A 19,095-nucleotide genomic window follows, 5' to 3' on the forward strand; every position below is an offset into this window, starting at 1 on the left:
TTACCTTCTAACACTCTCGCACCCCTCCAGTCCATCAATAATTTTGCTGCCCGACTAATATCTCTCCTCTCTACAATCCTGCTTCCCCTCTTTGCAAATTCCTTCACTGGCTCTGTTTCCCAGCATATCCACTTTAAACTACTAACACTGACCTACAAAGTCATCCATAACCTTTCTCCTCCATATATTTCCGAATTAATCTCAATATCTTCCCTCACGTAATCTCCGTTCCTCCCAAGACCGCCTTCTCTCCTCCACGCTTATTCGCTCCTCACCCAATCGCCTCCCAGATATCCCCCATCCTCTGGAATTCTGTGCCCCAACACGTCCAGTTATTCACCGCATTTGCATCCTTCAGACGGAACCTGAAAACCCATCTCTGCAAAAAAGTTTACAACCTGTAATGACTACGTGGCCACCTTAACACCATCGGAGCTACTGCAACCCCCGACCTACTGTCTCCTTCCCCATAATCCTGTAGAATGTAAGCCCACAAGGGCAGGGTCCTCTTCCCTCTGTACCAGTCGGTGATTGTTAGTTTGTTTACTGTAAGTGATATTTGTATTTTGATGTAACCTGGTCTCATGTACAGCACCATGAAATTAATGGTGCTATATAAATTATAATAATAATAATATATCTATCTGAAAAAACACTCATTCGTGCAGTGCAGCATAATATATGTTCAATGTGTAATGATGAGAAACAGGTACAAACAATGTCTTGACAGGTTTTTATTAATAGAAAACATCTTTTGTTGCACATTTAAATACTTTTGTTGGAACAGTATACAAACAGATTCACATTTCAATGTCACTTTTATTAGGGTTATCGAGTGTCTGTCCCCTATTTTATATCTCTATTCATTTTTTCAATTTCTGATTTCTTGACATCAGTTCCTAGAAGCTTGTGTTTAACAGGATATTCCCAAATCAAGAAATCTAGACAAAGACACAGTTGTTTTTCCAACAAAATCACAAGACAACATACTATGCTGAAATTACACAAATGTTTTTGTACACATGTATGAAAAGCAATTGCCTTGAAAGATTCTATATTTAAAGAAAGATGTCCAGTGCTGTCTCTATAAAGTCCCTGAAAGTCTTTATTTTATTTACTGGTTTCCCTATCTTGAAATTTTTCAAAATGTAGCTTAATATCGAAAAATTATTTCCTGTTTTGTAGAATATATCCCTAAATTACTAAAATTTTCTTGACAGCATTGTAGAGCTTAAAAAAATAAACTGGGCTTCCAAAGTTTGAACTAGAGAATAGAGCAACCTATATGGAGCAGAATGCATTTTATACTAAGTACAAGTGAATATCTTAAGGTTTTTGTTGCCGTGAGAACCCGAGTCTTATATTACCAAATTTAGTTTTAATATACTTGAACTTTATTCTAAATACCACAACCAAAAAGAGGCATTAGGAAACTCGTACCAGCACATGAGCTGAGAAACACAACTTTAAGCCCAACACACACACAAATCAGTCTTGTATACCTACTCCTTGTATCCACAAAGTGAAGATATGGCATTGCAGAGAAGGCACCTCAAACACAAAATAAAATTAAGTGAGTAGAATTTACAATTTATTAACAACCAAAAGCAATTGTATTCTCAGAATGTCTTGAAGTGTAAACATGTATCACTTCAATTCAAGTGTAGTACCACACCACACCCGAGGACTAGATGCCAGTGAGGCTTGTATTTTGCCCTAAATTCAATTCGACAAAACATTACAGAGAATGGTATTTTATGGAAATATAGTTTATATTTTGATTACAAATGTGCAACAGGGCAATTTGGTTCATCACACACAATGCCTCTTTCTATTATGATTACATTACATCGTGCAACAGCAGAAGCGATACCATGCCAAAGACAGCTAAAGCAAAAGGGAAACAAAAATGACCAAACATTCAATTTAATCTAAACAAAAGTCTATTGTTTCTCTATAGGTTATTAACCAGAAATGGCCTATTAATCCAGGTTATGGACTTTGTAGGAACAGAAATATGGATGATATGGAAATAAGAAATAAAGAGCAGCATGGCTGGCCTTTCAGAGGTAAGTCTACTTTGAGCTGAAGGTTAAAGTAATCTGAGACTGGTTACAAGCGTCTGAAAACATATTGAAAGGACAATTGTTAAAAAGTGAGTGCTAGCTACTTGTGTATCGGAAATAACTCCAACTTTCAGCTCAAATTTAAATTAACCATATGATGGCAGCAGACAAGGAGAAAAGCAGTTTAGCACCAGCAGGAGATATACATAGAGGACAAGAAGCCTTTTAAGTTCTTCCTCACACCTAACTACTGCAAAGTGAGCCTCATACCTTTATTCATTTTCATGATTTCAGGAAATTTTCTTTTCCTTGTTTGGTAATTTTGCCCCACTTTTGGACATAGATTACATTTCCATATAGGTTTCCATTATCTATCCATTAAAATGTCATTGAGACCACCGTGGAATTATCATCTCCACCCAGGACTACCAATGCTGATAACATGGCCTGTTTGTATGGTACATATGTCACTTACGTCTGATTAGCTCATGTCTTTGCTATCTACAGGTTCAAATTTTAAAATTTTTTAAAACTAAATTTAAGTAGAGATCATTTATAATTCTAACTCTCATTAAATATCTTCATCTCCCCATTCAATGCTACAACCCTTGTCCTATTCTTTACAGGAGTTCAGGTTGACCCATGAATTCAGCATTTGTGCCATTAAAGGAAACCTGTCACCAGTTTTGTCATATATCAACCAAAGCTATCACATTATTCAGTGCCTAAACGGCTTTCCACAAATGCTTATATAAGCTCCTGACTTCCCCTGCATAACACCCTGGTGAGCATCAGCTATCCGGAGGGATTGAGAGGCCCAAAACCACACCTACCGGATTGGACTGACTGGACTACCATAAAGCGCTGGACAAAGTAAAAAGGTTTTGGGGCGTTATACAGGGGGAGTCAGGGCGTTGTATAGCATTTATGTAATGCAGCATAGGCACTGAATAAAGTGATACGTTTTGTTGATATACGACAAAACTGATTGTAGCTCCCCTTTAATGTTTACAGTGCCCCATGATCACCCAGTCGTTTACCATGTCCAATACTATTCTGTAATATTTTAACAATTGTATATCTGGGATCATGTTGTTACTTTAGAAGAATACATAAAGACATTATGCAAAAAGAACTGCCAACACAAGTTACAGATGTGAAAACTGTTTTTATTTCTATATTTAGGTCCTTATAATGGGAAGCAGATGGACTTTATATTTCCAGGTGGGTATTTAATTTAAGGAGTTTAGGCGTTTACATGGATAACATTGTTTTTAGTGCTTAAGATCTAAGTGCTTCTTTTCAAATAAAATAGTTCTAAAAGAACAGATAACAAAATACATTTGGTTTATTAGGAATACCTCTATCTCAGTTTGAACATATTTAGTGTAAGGCCAAGATTTTTGGTATGCTATTTCACGATCTAAATAAAAATACAAATGAAATGAAATATTAATCTAGTCTCTTCATGTACAGCATCACGTTAGGCTTAAAGTATACCTCCAGTACAGGACACTGCAGTTTAGTAATTTTCCTAAATTACAAATTCTGCTGATAACCTGCAGTGCCTACTGCATGATGTCTGTGCTGCCGGCAACACTAAAATATGCAGCGTCCTGCTTGTCGCTCTTAGCTCCTGTTTTCAGGGTGGGAACGAGCCCTGTAAAATGCTTTGACATTCACTCCAGCACTGAGGAAGGTAGAATGACAGCAATATATGGATACTGCATGTTTTAGCGTAGTCCACAGCAGAGACTTCAAGCAGTCCTCTTTGGGGGTTATCAACTAAAATCTCTAATAGAGTGATTTAGAAAAATGATTATACTGCACAATTCTCCACTATAATATTTTTCTTATGAAAGTAAATGTATGCTTTAATTATTTTGGTGATATTTTTTTTTTTTTCTTATTGGACAATAACTAATATTCTGCTTATAATAGTCGATGAGCTAGTAAGCCAACCACTAAAAATGTCTAGCTGAGTATGTTTAGAATAATCAGAATCTGTATACCGTATATTGTAAATTACTATACTATGTTTATTTTAAAAGGAACTTGCCACCAGAAAAAAAAATACTAATTAACCTGCAGATATGGAGTAAATCAACAGGTTATTAGCGTTATTAACCTACCCAGTGCCTGCACTTAGCCACGCGCTGTCAACAGCATACAGGGCGGGAGCTGTTACCATGCCCTGGCACTGACAGACAGTGGGACCAAATGCAGAGTCAGTGTCCGTCAGGACTAGGAACGCGGTTACAGCTGATGCTCTCTATACACAGAGCGGTGACTGTACCCACACGGGCACCACCCCTATGACAGGAAGCTGAACGCTGCCGGGCGGGGGGGAATAAAGTTAATTTTCCCCATCTGCATTCCCTTTAAGCTTACATAGAGTTATTAGCTAGATTACTGACATTCAATACTTAATGTAAGAAATTGTCTGTCTAACATACCTACAGAAAACACAATGTGATGCTATTAGTGTCATTACAGTACATAGATAAAAAAACAAGATAGAAACTAAAAATATCTTTATGGAAAATACATTTTATTGGCTAGTTTATTTTAAAAAATCCATTTTCAAATGTCTTAATAGGGCAATCTCATTTAATAGAGGTGATCCAGTATTTTAGGATCCCGTATATTAGTTTGGGTGACAAGCAGCTTCAATGAGTGTCTCTATCTCTGAAGGTCTCCCCAAATCCACTTTGATTTATATAGGCACTATGTAATGCTTCATTGTCCATGTGGTGCTGGTGCAGGAGAATTATACACTTGCTGCCCAATTCCCCTTTAGATTAGATGTGTGAATTGGGCTCACACCTTGTGATCAGCTTATATTACAAGGATCCATCTTATAAAAGGGCTGATCCAAATAGGACAACACATTTAAGGTAAATTTGATCTTTTTTTTACCCAGCTTTAAAACGTTTCATTCAGAAGTTGTATAGGAAACACAAGATCTTCATTTTACATGACTGTGGATACATACATTGACATTTAAAAGCTATTTGAATGGTGGTCCTGTATGTACTCGTTTGTTTGTCTATATCTTTTAAAAGCACAACATAGTGCAGTATTCAGATGTTAAGATTTTTTTTTTTCACTGACCTAATAAGGATAATACAAAATCTGAATATAACCGTGAGCAGCGCAACTGTATCCGCATGCCTGCGCACCAAACCTGGTTGAATACTAAACTTATAAGTGCTATTTATTTCTCTGCACAAAATTTTATGTTGGTGCAGAAAATGTATTCCTTGGTGTTTATACCATAGTAAAAACATAAGAAACACACATATTTTTTGGCTCAAGTCATTTAAGTGCTTTTTGTTCATATAAGGTACATGCTAAACTTCATTTATGAAGCTCTAGAAGAAAATCAGAACGAGAAAGTGCTACGAGTGTTATTACCAAGTACTTCAACATTAAGTCATTATTTTTTAACTAATTTATAAATATGCCATACAACAGCTAAAGACATGTCATAATAATATACAAAATGAGGACAACCAAAGCCATGTCCCTGCACACACTACCAAATACTACCAAAACAAGCTAATCTAATTTGCAGTGACTATCAGGACCAGTACATCAGGCTATATAAACTCAAAAACCTTGTCTACATTTCATCCCAGCATGTAATGAAATGGAATTAAGATTTAGCATGCTATTATCATATTCCTGAGCCTCTGTAAGCGCTTAACACTTGTGATGCCACACTACTTCTATGCACTTTACATCAAGGATGGCTACTTGAGTATTTTAGCAATGTTAATTGGCCATGCCTACTATTACTAATACATATCGTTCTGGCTGAAAGGCAACAATTTGGGTTCTACAATTTTAAACTGCTAAAGATAGAGAACATGTACATGGGTTTATATACTCCCGTAGAAACCACAAGAAAAATCTAATAGTTCTACTGAGGAAACCAAATGAAATGTATAAATAGATATAATTACTCTTCCTCGGTATTATACATTTCCAGTTTAGTTTCAAGAATTGAGGTGTTTATGCCAGAACTAGGAGTCTAAGCAATCTCTACTATGCATACAACCACAACTCACATGAAGCATTTACTGTGTCCTAAGTTCTGCAACCCACCACAGTATTCAGGTGGGATCCAGTAGTGAGACAGTCAGTAGCTTGAATAGCAAGAAAGCAAAGAAACTGTCCAAAAACCACTCTGTTCATACAAGAGTAAATTAAATAGGTACAAAACTCATTTAGCTGTTATCCCTTATGTACAAATTGTTAAAAATGGCACTTGTAAGTTTTCCTCTTATTGATTTTCATTCTTTTTGCAGAAAGCCTGAGAGCAGTCAATAAAAATGGAAAAGAGAGCTGGAGTTGTGGTCAGTGCTGAAGAAAATCTGTTACAGTAGGTATCAATCTCATCAGTTTAGGATGAGAAAGTGCATCAACTGTAAGTGGGGGGGGAAAGATAACTTGGAGAAAAACACAATATAAATATCAAAAACATACAAAAAGCCTAAGGAGGGGGCATTACATAGAGAAAAGCAAATGGAAGAAGAGATGAAAACCCAAGGTAGAGATATAATTACTTTAAAAACATAATTAAAAGAACACTGTGCTGGGTCATGTTAAAGTAATCATATTTAGCCTTGATCTATATTTGTTGTTGATTTGTTAATTATTTTAGAAAATGTCATCCTTTCTATGATTATTGTTTTAGCCACTCCTGTGGCTTCCATCTCCAGTGCGTAGTTGACGAGCCTTTATAGTCTCTTTTGATACTCTCTTGCAGTCACTGGCAAGCCCCAAAAAGTACATCAAATTTATAAAGCATGTGGTGAAGTTGTGACGAATTCCAAATTCACTGGCAGTATAGTCATAGGGGAAAGTGTGATGGTAATTATGAAAGCCTTCACCTGCAAAGAGAGAACACACATTACCGAGAGCCCAGACTACCAAAAATACATCCGACATTCACAACGGTCTGGAAAATGCATCATTAATGTAAAATATTTGTTCAAAACAAGCACAGACGCTCCGTGCATCTATCAATCCTCTTCATACTTCACTAACAGCTCTGGTTTTACAAGACGCAATCCAGTTCTTCTTTAAAATGTTAACTTCTTTATTTCATACATATAGATATACAGTACACATAGACAGATAAAAGCTAGAGTTGAAAACCTGCGTGCTTTTAACGTTAACAGTTCTTACTCATTTTAGAAAAAGAAGGAAGTCCCTAATTCTGTGACCTTGGTTCTGTAACTATAATACATGATACAGATGGGCTCCAATTATGAGACTAATAAACAGAGGCAGAAGGAATTGCACCATGGTTATATGACTAATGTTTAATGAGTGATGTATTATGGGCAAAACCTCAACTGTATTTTCTTCATATGCTAATGCTTACATGTATGTGGTGCAGTTATGCCAAATTTTAGGAACAAGGCACAACTGAAAATCAATTTTAGCTAGATAGTAATGTGCAGTACTATGTCATTTTCTCCTTGTATAAGAATTGTGATATAAATTATATGAAGACAGATTTTTATTTTGCAGTATTAATGTCAATCATCCTGATACTTTAGTTGTCAATAGTCACTTTTATAATGAGAGGTATTTCCCCACTAAGCATGGATTGGAGACATAATGTTAACACAAGGACAAAACACAACAGGTTGTGCTTAGTATGCTACAGTGTAACAGGAGAGATTACAGGGAACAAATAATATGGGCAATAAACATGGCCGAGGAACACAGGTCACAAATCGAATAAAGCACAGCTACAAATTTAGTGTCTTCTTCACAGAGATATGACAACAAACTGTAGATATGGAAGTAATCATTTGCAGATAGCAATGTCACACTATCAGCATTTAACCAATATGATAAGCAATGTCAGTGTTTATAGGAAAAGACTTAAAACCTTACAATTCATAGAGCTAATACTATGTAGTGGAAATCAGCTAAGGATAAAGTTACACGGTTGCATAAGAATAGATTAATAATATGATTATTTTAGGTATATTCTAAGAAAATATACTAGCCATTAGTTGGTATATACATTTGAGAAAAGTCAAGCAAATTTGCAGTTTTCAGTGGGATTGACTGACAAAGAAGCCATTCATTTTATATAGCTGATCAAGCTTGTTTGGCCAATGGCTGATTCTCACCGCTTCCAAACGATACAGAGAAGGAAAAAATAGGAAGAGGTGTCTGGATGTAGCTTATGACTTGTAAGAACAAAGGGATTGGGCATGTTGGAAATGAGTTGGGACACTATGCGAATATTTGATGTCAGGCCAGGCCTGACAAAATTGTTGAGTTTGTCTGACATCCATCTAATGGATATGATAACTTTTGCATACAGGGACATCTTGACCCAGATGTTGGGGTTGGGAGGGGTAAAATAAGTACTGAACATGTTGTATTTCATCATTCCCCATCCCTTTTTCCCCATCAGAAGATTAGCAGGTAACAGAGGGGTCTAACTTATGCTCAGTAACTACGACCAAAAGAATTAGACATACTGAACTAAGCCCACTACGTAAGTTTTTAGGAGTCATCCACTATGGCAGTCATCTTGGTGTTCTGCCTGCTGTAGTCTGACAATATGATTTTATAGCAAAACTTCTCTTGCACTGCTACTAATAAATGAAGACCATTAAGATGGTCTAATTAACTTTTTAATAAAGCTACTAAACATAAGCAGGGGATGAAAAAATTATAAGCATTTCATAATGTTGACTGGGCAGGAAATCCCTGGGGTTGAAGGAGCCTGGAGGAACGGATAGAGATTCTGAAAACGTACTGTAGTAAGGAAGCAAGAAACAAGAAGTGTTGTGCCCGAAACTGTGGGTTACAATCTGATGAACTTGAACTGTCTAGTAAAGTTTTGGCTGTTAAAATGGACCAGGAGTCCCTTGATCTATTGCGGCAGCTCCTGAAAATGGAGGCCCGGAGAAGGCGAAGGCTTGTAGCCTACAAGAGAGTGTGATACACCCCACAGATTATAGCACATTGGGACTGGGACATGAGTTTCCTGTAAAAGTGTCAGGGCATTATGGAGTAGTAGCTCGGGCATGACTACCATCTGCAGTCACTTTACAGAAGAACCTCACTAAGTGCATTAGTACAGTAAGTGTGTGCTATGCTGACTTTTCAACCTTGTTAACGAACGACGCAAAATAAAATACACATTTTGCAGAACACATACGCACTAATTAGGTGGATCTTCAAGTATATCAATAGTTTTGTTTACTGGGTCAGTTTAACTTTTAGAGTACATTCATTTTTACTTTTCAGCTCATTGCTTATATAGTAAAGACTTGGGTCATAGGTGGCGGAGATCTAAACTAAGCAGAAGGAGTATGGCAGCAGCTCACTTCTCACTGAAACCACATGCATGCATGGGCAAACTAAGTGTGCATGTATATGAGTGGTCAGGAGGGACAGCTGTTAGCCAAAACAGTTATTAAAGGTTTATGGCCAGCTTGACTAAAACTTCTTTCCTTCACCATGCTGTAGAGCAGATTTGGAAATATTGCCTAGACTTCGGAAGTATTTCGGAAGTATTTTGCTGTGTTCCGGGACATAGTGTACTGGCGCATGCGCAGTAATGATTATCGGCTTTGCCTGCAGTTGGGCAAAGCATACTGCGCGTGCGCGAAGCAAGATTGCTTTGCGCACGTGCAAACTATGAAGAAGAACTACTCTAATACTGGAGAAGATCACGGACGGGGGCCACGGATGGGGTGGAGTAAGAAGAACAAACACCGCCCATCGGACCGGACCCAGACCATTTACATAGACCTGCAACTTCCAGTGACAAATTCCCTTTAAACTCATGAATCTCAAGAGATTGTTGAGTTCATGAGGCTAGAAACCCCCTTAGACATTAGATGGCTTCAGCCAAACAATAGTTTGGCAGATCGTTTGGCTGGCAACTATCTCAGCCGTCTCTCCAATATACAGGAGCACTCATTCTGCCGAGTGCTTGTGTGTTCTCAATGAGAGACCTGCTGCAAGACTTGTTTGGCGGTGGCTTATCTCAGAGAGTTCAAAAGGATCGGGAGTCCAAAATTAGGCATTCTGGATCCTTAACTTCCTCAACAATCAAATGTCCAGGGCTCCCATGCACATTTGATAGACTGATAACGATTGTTTGGGCTGACATTAGTTTCATGTATATGAGGGGCTTAAAAACTTCCACCAATTTCCTGATAAACCATGGTAATGGTAAGTCCCCTTTACTACAAGATAAATTGTATGTATTTTGCCAGGTACATTAAGATTTATTGTGCTCATATACTTAGCTCATACCATTAGCATTGCTTAGTATCGCTGATAAAACATACAATGTCTGAATAACATACAAAACTTACCAATGGCTCCCAATGCAACAAATCTGTTTTCTCTGGGGTTAATGTTCTTGTCATATGGCCGGTTTCCATACATATGAGCAGCACTGTTCACCAGCCAAGTTGCATTTAGTACTAATGTATATCGCAGAAGGCAGGGTACATAAAATGCTGTGTACAGTGATTCACCCCAGAAATACCAAGGAACCACAGTGGGAAATACGAAGCACATCAGCAGGATCAATTTCTTGTAGTGTCTAGTGGACAGAACAGAAATAATATGATTAGTAACTGCACTATACCTTTGGATCATGCAGAACATCAGGTTTGATTTTAATTGTCGATATATAGACACTAGAGTTGAGCGACTTTTGGTTTTTTATGGTCGAGTTTCGTTTCGTGAAACCCGACTTTTCCAAAAGTCGGGTCGAGCAAGATCGGCCGATTATAGGGAAAAGTCGGGGTCGTCCCGAAACACGAAACCCAATGTAAGTCAATGGGGAATAAAAGTCGGCAGTGAGAGGAGGACAGGAAACACACCTACAGTGCTCATTTGAATGCCAAAAGCATCAATTCTTCTTACTTAAGCTGGTCAACCTTAATTAACTTCATAATACAAGTTACGCACTGAAAAATGGGGGTTATTTGGCTACAGTTGTGGGTAGGGCTGGCTCCAGGTTTTCATGTGCCCTGGGCGAAAGAGCGCCCCTTTAACACATACCACAACTCATCATGCTCCGATACGGCAGAGAAATAGCGGTATAGTACAATGAAAAATACTTCACTTTTTACATCTCATGACGAGGCCCATCTATTTCTCCATACAGAATCATTGGTCCCATATAATGTTTGAAACAGTATATGATGCGCTCCACATAATGCTACAGTATATGTTGGTCCCCATGGATGAAGCTCCACTGTCTTATGGGCCCAAATAATGCTCCAAACATAATGGGCCCCATTTCTAATGCTCTAGTGTATAATGGGCCCTGTAAATGCTGCTCCAGTGTCTGATGTCCACCTTTGGAATGTTCCAGTGTATGGTGGGCCCCATCTATCATTCTCCAGAGAAAAGTGCTCCCCAAAAATTGCTGTCCCAACATTGAAAACAATCAAATAAGTCTCCTCGCTAGGGAATCCCTGTACTAGTCTGGACTCCTTGTCGTCCCCATCTTCCATCTCACTGCACAGTATTTCAACCTTGCAAGTGCTGTGATCCTGAGCAAGCAGGGGGGGCCCACTCGTTGGCGACGGCACTGGCACAGGGCCCCTGATAGTACGGTGGTGTGTCTGATGGCGGGTGGGCCGAACCTGCACTTTCATCTGCACCTTCCCCTTTGTCACCGTGTAAGATGGGACTGTATATGGGAAGGGTAACCTGAGTTTCATCAGGGTCAGATTCAGGCCGGGTAGCGTGCGAGGGGAATGTAGTGGTCTGGGTCAATGTACCAGCAGATTCATCGAGCAGTGGCTGGGCATCACTGCACTTGTGTCGCCCCCAGGAGTACGGTCGCCACAGTGGCATTACCTTCCTCCTAGGGAGTGTGATGTCATGCTTGGGAGCAACGAAGGATCTCTCTAGCAGGTTAACTGATTGGGCGGCGTTATTCCCACGAGTCATGACCCTCCAAACAGCGTTCATGAAGGCAAAGTGTTTGTTTTACGTGGGCAGTATGGTTGCAAAGCTGAACCTTAAAGGAATGTCCAGAAGGGCACCACCAGGAGTGGAGCCTACGGCGCAATTTGACTCAACACGGGCAACCTCAACCATGCCAGCTACAGAACAGATGCACACATTGCAAGCTTAATTCCGTTAACGAACGAGACTCCGTCATGCCCCGCGGTCCGAGTCCGGCTTACTAGAGGGACACGTGAGGCTCTGGCACATGAGATTGGCCAATAACTGGTGTGTCATGCCCTTACATGTCCGTGGCTGCATGTGCGCTACACTGAAAAGGCCAGCGTTTGTCGCTTACAGGTGCAGATAACCCGCTGACCAACGTTAGTGATGGGGATCACTGATTACAATTATTACTCGTGAACGATGATTTCCCAGTAAGTGCAGGTCAACCACAGTTCCGGAATTAGGCCTAACCGTCATTCCTGAAAAAATTAAAAACATACGTGTGCAAACCACAGGTGCTGTAGCTTGCTTAACAGCTCGCCAGCCGTTCTCACGCCCAGTATGGATTACACGTGATTGCACAAAGGTGAGAAAGGGTACCGTATCCCCGGATAACATGTATGGATAGCGAACACATTCAAAAGATATGTCTATACATCAGGAGGCAGGCTCAGATGGTGTTAGGCCCAGTATGGCTTGCACGTGATTGCACAAAGGTGAGAAAGGGTACCGTATCCCCGGATAACATGTATGGATAGCGAACACATTCAAAAGATATGTCTATACATCAGGAGGCAGGCTCAGACGGTGTTAGGCCCAGTATGGCTTGCACGTGATTGCACAAAGGTGAGAAAGGGTACCGTATCCCCGGATAACATGTATGGATAGCGTACACATTCAAAAGATATGTCTGTACATCAGGAGGCAGGCTCAGACGGTGTTAGGCCCAGTATGGCTTGCAAGTGATTGCACAAAGATGAGAAAGGGTACCGTATCCCCGGATAACATGTATGGATAGCGTACACATTCAAAAGATATGTCTATACATCAGGAGGCAGGCTCAGACGGTGTTAGGCCCAGTATGGCTTGCAAGTGATTGCACAAAGGTGAGAAAGGGTACCGTATCCCCAGATAACATGTATGGATAGCGTACACATTCAAAAGATATGTCTATACATCAGGAGGCAGGCTCAGACGGTGTTAGGCCCAGTATGGCTTGCACGTGATTGCACAAAGGTGAGAAAGGGTACCGTATCCCCGGATAACATGTATGGATAGCGTACACATTCAAAAGATATGTCTATACATCAGGAGGCAGGCTCAGACGGTGTCAGGCACAGTATGGATTTGACGGCCCAGACTACACAGCGGAGGAGCAGGGAGAGGTAAAGATTGCAAATGCTGGGGCCCTGCCCAAGCAAGGGGGGCCCACTCGTGGGCGTCGGTACTGGCACTGGGCCCCTCATAGTACGGCGGTGTGTCTGACGGCAGGTGTGCACCACCACCGTCAGAGACACTTGATTGCACTATGAGGGACCCTGTGCCAGTGCCCGCGCCCAAGAGTCGGCCTACCCACCTGTCCAGGGCAATGGCACTCGCAAGGTGTCGTGCGCTAGGTGGTGACCCCGACCATGGGGGGGGGGAGGCTGCACAGTTAGGGAGTTTTAGAAAGTGGCATATGTTGATGTTGGACATTCAGCTGATGCAAAAGGCGAAATAGGTCAAGTCCCAGGAAGAGGTGGACCAAAGCAAGCCATTTTTCTGTCACCCTATGTGTCATTAGGGGAAGGTGGGACAAAATCCTTGGAAACCCATGCATGGTTCATTTTAATGAAGGTTAGATCATCCACATTTTGGGTCGACAGACGGGATTGATCCAGCTGCACTGAAGACTCTTTCCGATAGCACACTTGCAGCTGGGCAAGCGAGCTCCTGTAAGGCATATTATGCCAATTCTGGCCAGGTGTCCAGTTTAGCGGCCCAATAGTCAAAGGGGAATGACCTGTGTGGGAGAACATCGATATGGGAGGAAAAGTAGTTTGTAACCATAGTTGACAACTGCTGTCTCCTGTCACTTTCCATCGATGCTGTATTACCAGTTGTGTGAGCGGTACTTGAAAAATCAGTCCACAACATTGTCATGAAACCCCTGTCTCCAACGCCACTTCTGCTGTGTGCACCATGAACACCTCTGCCAAGCTGCCTCCGGCCCGTACGGCTCTTGTGAGAACCATCACCGCCGCTGTGTGCTGGGAATGCCTCAAGCAACCGATTTACCAGAGTTGATTGTTTATTAGCCAATATTAGGTCAAGGTTCTCCTGTGGCATGATGTTTTGTAATTTGCCTTTATAGCGTGGATCCAGGATGCTGGCCAACCAGTAGTCGTCATCGTTCATCATTTTGGCAATGCGGGGGTCCCTTTTTAGGATCCGCAAGGCATAATCTGACATGTGGGCCAATGTTCCCGGTGTCAATGATGCACTGCGAGTGCTGGTTGGAGGAGCACTTTCTGGCAAATCCACATCCCTCCAGTCACGCACAAACCCTATACCAGACCTTGCCACGCCAACATTTTCACTTGCCCCACGAGATGCATCCTCCTCCCCTAAGTAGAATCATAGAATCATAGAATCGTAGAGTTGGAAGGGACCTCCTGGGCCATCTGGTCCAACCCCCTGCTCAAAGCAGGATTCGCTAAATCATCCCAGTCAGATGTCTGTCCAGCCTCTGTTTGAAGACTTCCATTGAAGGAGAACTCACCACTTCTCGTGGCAGCCTGTTCCACTCGTTGATCACTCTAACTGTCAAAAAGTTTTTTCTAATATCTAATCTGTGTCTCCTCCCATTCAGTTTCATCCCATTGCTTCTAGTCTTTCCTTGTGCAAATGAGAATAAAGTTGATCCTTCTACAATGTGACAGCCCTTTAGATATTTGTAGACAGCTATTAAGTCTCCTCTCAGTCTTCTCTTTTGCAAACTAAACATTCCCAAATCCTGCAACCTTTCCTCATAAGACAGGGTTTGCAGACCGGTCACCATTCTGGTCGCTCTTTTCTGAACTTGCTCCAGTTTGTTGATGTCTTTTTTAAAATGTGGTGCCCAAAACTGGACACAATATTCCAGATGAGGTCTGACCAAAGAGGAGTAGAGGGAAATAATGACTTCACGTGATCTAGACTGTATGCTTCTGTTAATACATCCTAGAATTGCATTTGCCTTTTTTGCTGCTGCATCACACTGTTGACTCATATTCAGTCTGTGATCTATTAGTATACCCAAGTCTTTTTCACATGTGCTGTCACTTAGCCCTATTCCTCCCATTCTATATATGCTTTTTCCATTTTTATTGCCCAGATGTAGTACTTTGCATTTCTCCCTGTTAAAAACCATTCTGTTAGTTGCTGCCCACTTCTCCAGTTTATTTAAATCTTTTTGAATCCTCTCTCTCTCTTCTCTAGTATTAGCTATCCCTCCTAGCTTTGTGTCATCAGCAAATTTAATCAGTTTACCCTCAATTCCTTCATCTAAATCGTTGATAAAGATGTTGAACAATACAGGGCCCAGGACAGAGCCCTGTGGTACCCCACTTGAGACATTCTTCCAACTGGATGTGCAGCCATTTACGACCACTCTTTGGGTCCGATCACTAAGCCAGTTATGAATCCACCTAACAGTTGCCTTGTCCATTCCATACTTAATCATTTTTTCAATAAGGATTGTATGAGAGACTTTGTCAAATGCTTTGCTGAAGTCAAGATATACTATATCTACAGCATTTCCTTGATCCACCCAATCAGTGATACCGTCATAGAAGGAAATTAAGTTAGTCTGACATGACTTATTAGTTACAAACCCATGCTGACTCTGTTTAATCACTTCATTCTTATCCAGGTATTGACATACATGTTGTTTAATAATTTGTTCAAAGATCTTTCCTGGTATAGAAGTCAGACTCACCGGCCTATAGTTACCTGGGTCCACCTTCTTCCCCTTTTTGAAGATAGGAACAACATTTGCTCTTCTCCAGTCTTCTGGCACTTCTCCTGTTCTCCAAGAATTTTCAAAGATTAAAGTAATCATCCCCATCATCATCCTCCTCCTCCTCTTCTTCCTCCAACTCGTCCAGGAGAGGTCCCTGAGCAGAAAATGGCTGAATGTCATCAAGGATTCCCTCCACCTCTTCCTCCTCGTCAACATTGGCTGCAGACGCCTGCTCCTTAAGGTGCGTCAAAGTTTGCATGAGCAGACGCATAAGTGGGATGCTCATGCTTAGGATGGCGTCGTCTGTGCTTACCAGCCGTGTGCATTCCTCAAAACACTGAAGGACTTTACAGAGGTCTTTCAGCTTCGACCACTGCACACCTGTCAACTCCATGTCTGCTCTCAAAGTGCCTGGCCGTGTATCCTCCCACAAATGCATTATGGCCTGCCTCTGCTCGCACAGCCGCTCCACCATGTGCAGGGTGGAGTTACACCTTGTTGCAATGTCGATAATGAGGTGGTGGTTGGGAAGGTGGAGCAATCGCTGCAGCTTCTGCATACGAACGGAGTGTACAGGCGACCGGCGGATGTGCGCGCACAGTCTTCGCACCTTATGGAGCAGGGCTGTTAACTCCGGATAATTTTTGAGGAAGCACTGCACCACCAGGTTCAAGGTGTGAGCCAAGCAAGGTATGTGGCTGAGTTTTGAAAGGGCTATGGCTGCCACAAAATTACGGCCGTTATCACTAACTACCTTGCCTGCCTCAAGATGTACACTGCCCAGCCATGACTCAGTTTGTCGCTTCAAGTACTCGGCCAGCACCTCGGCGGTGTGTCTGTCGCCCAAACACATCATCTGCAACACAGCCTGCTGACGCTTTCCACTAGCTGCTCGATAGGGGGACACCTCGTGTGCAACAGTGGCAGCTGCAGATGGAGTGCTCGTACGACTGCGCTCTGTGGACGAGCTTTTGCTTCTGGAGGAGGAGGAGGGTGGAACGCCTACAGCCAACTGTTTCCTATACCGTGGGCTAGGCAGCACTGTCCCACCACCGCTGTCCCCTGTGGACCCTGCATCCACCACACTAACCCAGTGCGCAGTGATGGACACGTAACGGACCTGGCCATGCCGACTGAACCATGCATCAGTTGTGAGGTGCACCTTTCCACTCACTGACTGCTTGAGTGCATGGACAATGCGGTCTTTCACATGATGGTGGAGGGCTGGGATGGCTTTGCGAGAGAAGAAGTGGCGACTGGGTACGTCATAGCATGGTACTGCATAGGCCATGAGTTCGCGGAAAGCTGCGCTTTCCACCAACCGATAGGGCATCATCTCAAACGAGATTAGTTTGGCAATGTGGGCGTTCAAACCCAGTGTACGCGGATGAGAGACTGAGTACTTTCTTGACCTACTCATAGTGTCTGGGAGGGTGAGCTGGACTTGAGAGCTGCATATGGTGGAAGTAGCGGTGGACAGGGCGGACTGAGAGAGGGTTGATGATGGTGATGGAGTTGGTGTTCTTTCTGATGGCCTAGATTCAGTATTTCGTTGATATAACAGTGGGATTCCCTGACTGCTGTGGCCTTGCAACGACACCTCAACATTTGCTGCTGTGCTAACCGGTGGGCTTACAGTGGGGGAAACAATGTAGCGTTGCTGACTACCTTCTTTGTGATCAGTTGCACATGTGGCACTTGAGGTTTGGTGTTGTGTCCACGCTTGCAAGTGCATGCTGGTTAAATGTCTAAGCATGCAACTGGTATTCAAATTTTTCAGATTTTTCCCTCGGCTAAAGGTCTTTGCGCACTTCTTACAGATAACCTTGGCCTGATCATGAGGATTTTGTTCAAAAAAGTGCCACACTGCACTCTTCCTACTTTGGCAGACATTTTGCGGCCTAGCACGCTGTGATGTTTTGACCCTCTGGACAAGCTGTCCAGCAACTCTTTTGATTTTTGGAACCTGTCTTTGGAGTGCTTCGGGCCTGCCAGATAACAGCTGTTGCGATGTCGATGTCTGCTGTGGATGCTCCTCATCTGAGCTATTGGAAGCAGCACCCTCTTCCCCCAATGGATGCCAATCTGGATCAACAACTGGGTCATCCATCACCTCCTCTTCAATGTCATGTGCACCTTCCTCTGTGTCACCGTGTATGGTGGTATAGTGTGCGGGAAGGGGCACCTGAGTCTCATCAGGGTCAGAATCTGGCTCTGTACACTGCGAGGACAATGTAGTGCTCTGAGTGAATGTACCAGCAGAATCATCTATCAGCGGCTGTGCATCAGTGCACTCCATGTCAGATTCATCTTGGCCTGGGTAATTCACCATTTCACTTGATAATCCAGGCATGGTATGTGAAAACAGCTCCATGGAGTAATCAGTAGTATGGCCTGCGTCATCCTTCAATTTTGGTTGGGGTGAAGGACACAAGGAAAGGTGTGGTTCATAAACATGAGCCTCCAATGACGACTCAGTGCTTTTACTTTTTACAACTTCAGAAGAGGAGGCGATAGAGCTGGAGACTGAGTCAGCAATGTAAGACAAAACTTTTTCCTGATGCTCTGGCGTTAAAAGCGGTTTGCCAACTCCTAGAAAACTAAGCCTTCGAAGCCTTATGGAGCCAGACGATGACGCAGGCTCAACACCTCCTGCATTCGGTCCTATTTTGCTTTTGCCACTACCATCAGATCCACCACCAACACCATCATTACCAGCTGCCAACCCCCGCCCAATTCCACGGCCTCTTCCACCAGCCTTCCTCATTTTTTGTAGAAATGTAGACAAAATCCAACAAACTATATAGTAATGTAAAACAAGGTACAAGGTGTCTATAGGACAGGGGAGATTTAGATTTTCTGCAGACACTTGTGGACACTGGACACTTGGATTGTGTGAGGCCCACTGAATATCAGAGCGCTATGTCACAGGCTCGATGCAGCAGGTGTGAAAAAAGTGACTACAGGATAAGGGAGATTTTGAATTTCTGCAGACACTTGTGGACACTGGACACTTTTGGATTGTGTGAGGCCCACTGAATATCAGAGCGCTATGTCACAGGCTCGATGGCACAGGTG

The 19,095-nt window shown here is 42.2% G+C and overlaps 1 protein-coding gene across 2 annotated transcripts in view; it reads right to left on the reverse strand.

Moving 5' to 3' along the window:
- Window positions 1-719: 719 nt before the first annotated feature.
- Window positions 720-19,095, reverse strand: part of SCD (stearoyl-CoA desaturase) — a 60,581-nt gene continuing 42,205 nt past the window's right edge. For both annotated transcript variants that reach the window (XM_073585782.1, XM_073585781.1), the window contains exons 5-6: window positions 10,436-10,668; window positions 720-6,964 (exon numbers count right to left, since the gene is read on the reverse strand). In XM_073585782.1, the coding sequence (XP_073441883.1) occupies window positions 6,765-6,964; window positions 10,436-10,668 (433 nt within the window). In that variant the 3' untranslated portion in view covers window positions 720-6,764. The remainder of the gene's footprint in view (window positions 6,965-10,435; window positions 10,669-19,095) is intronic.

Source organism: Dendrobates tinctorius, unplaced genomic scaffold (assembly GCF_039654945.1).
Source record: "Dendrobates tinctorius isolate UK_male_01 unplaced genomic scaffold, ASM3965494v1 ptg000089l, whole genome shotgun sequence".
NCBI classification, from domain to species: Eukaryota; Metazoa; Chordata; class Amphibia; order Anura; family Dendrobatidae; genus Dendrobates; species Dendrobates tinctorius.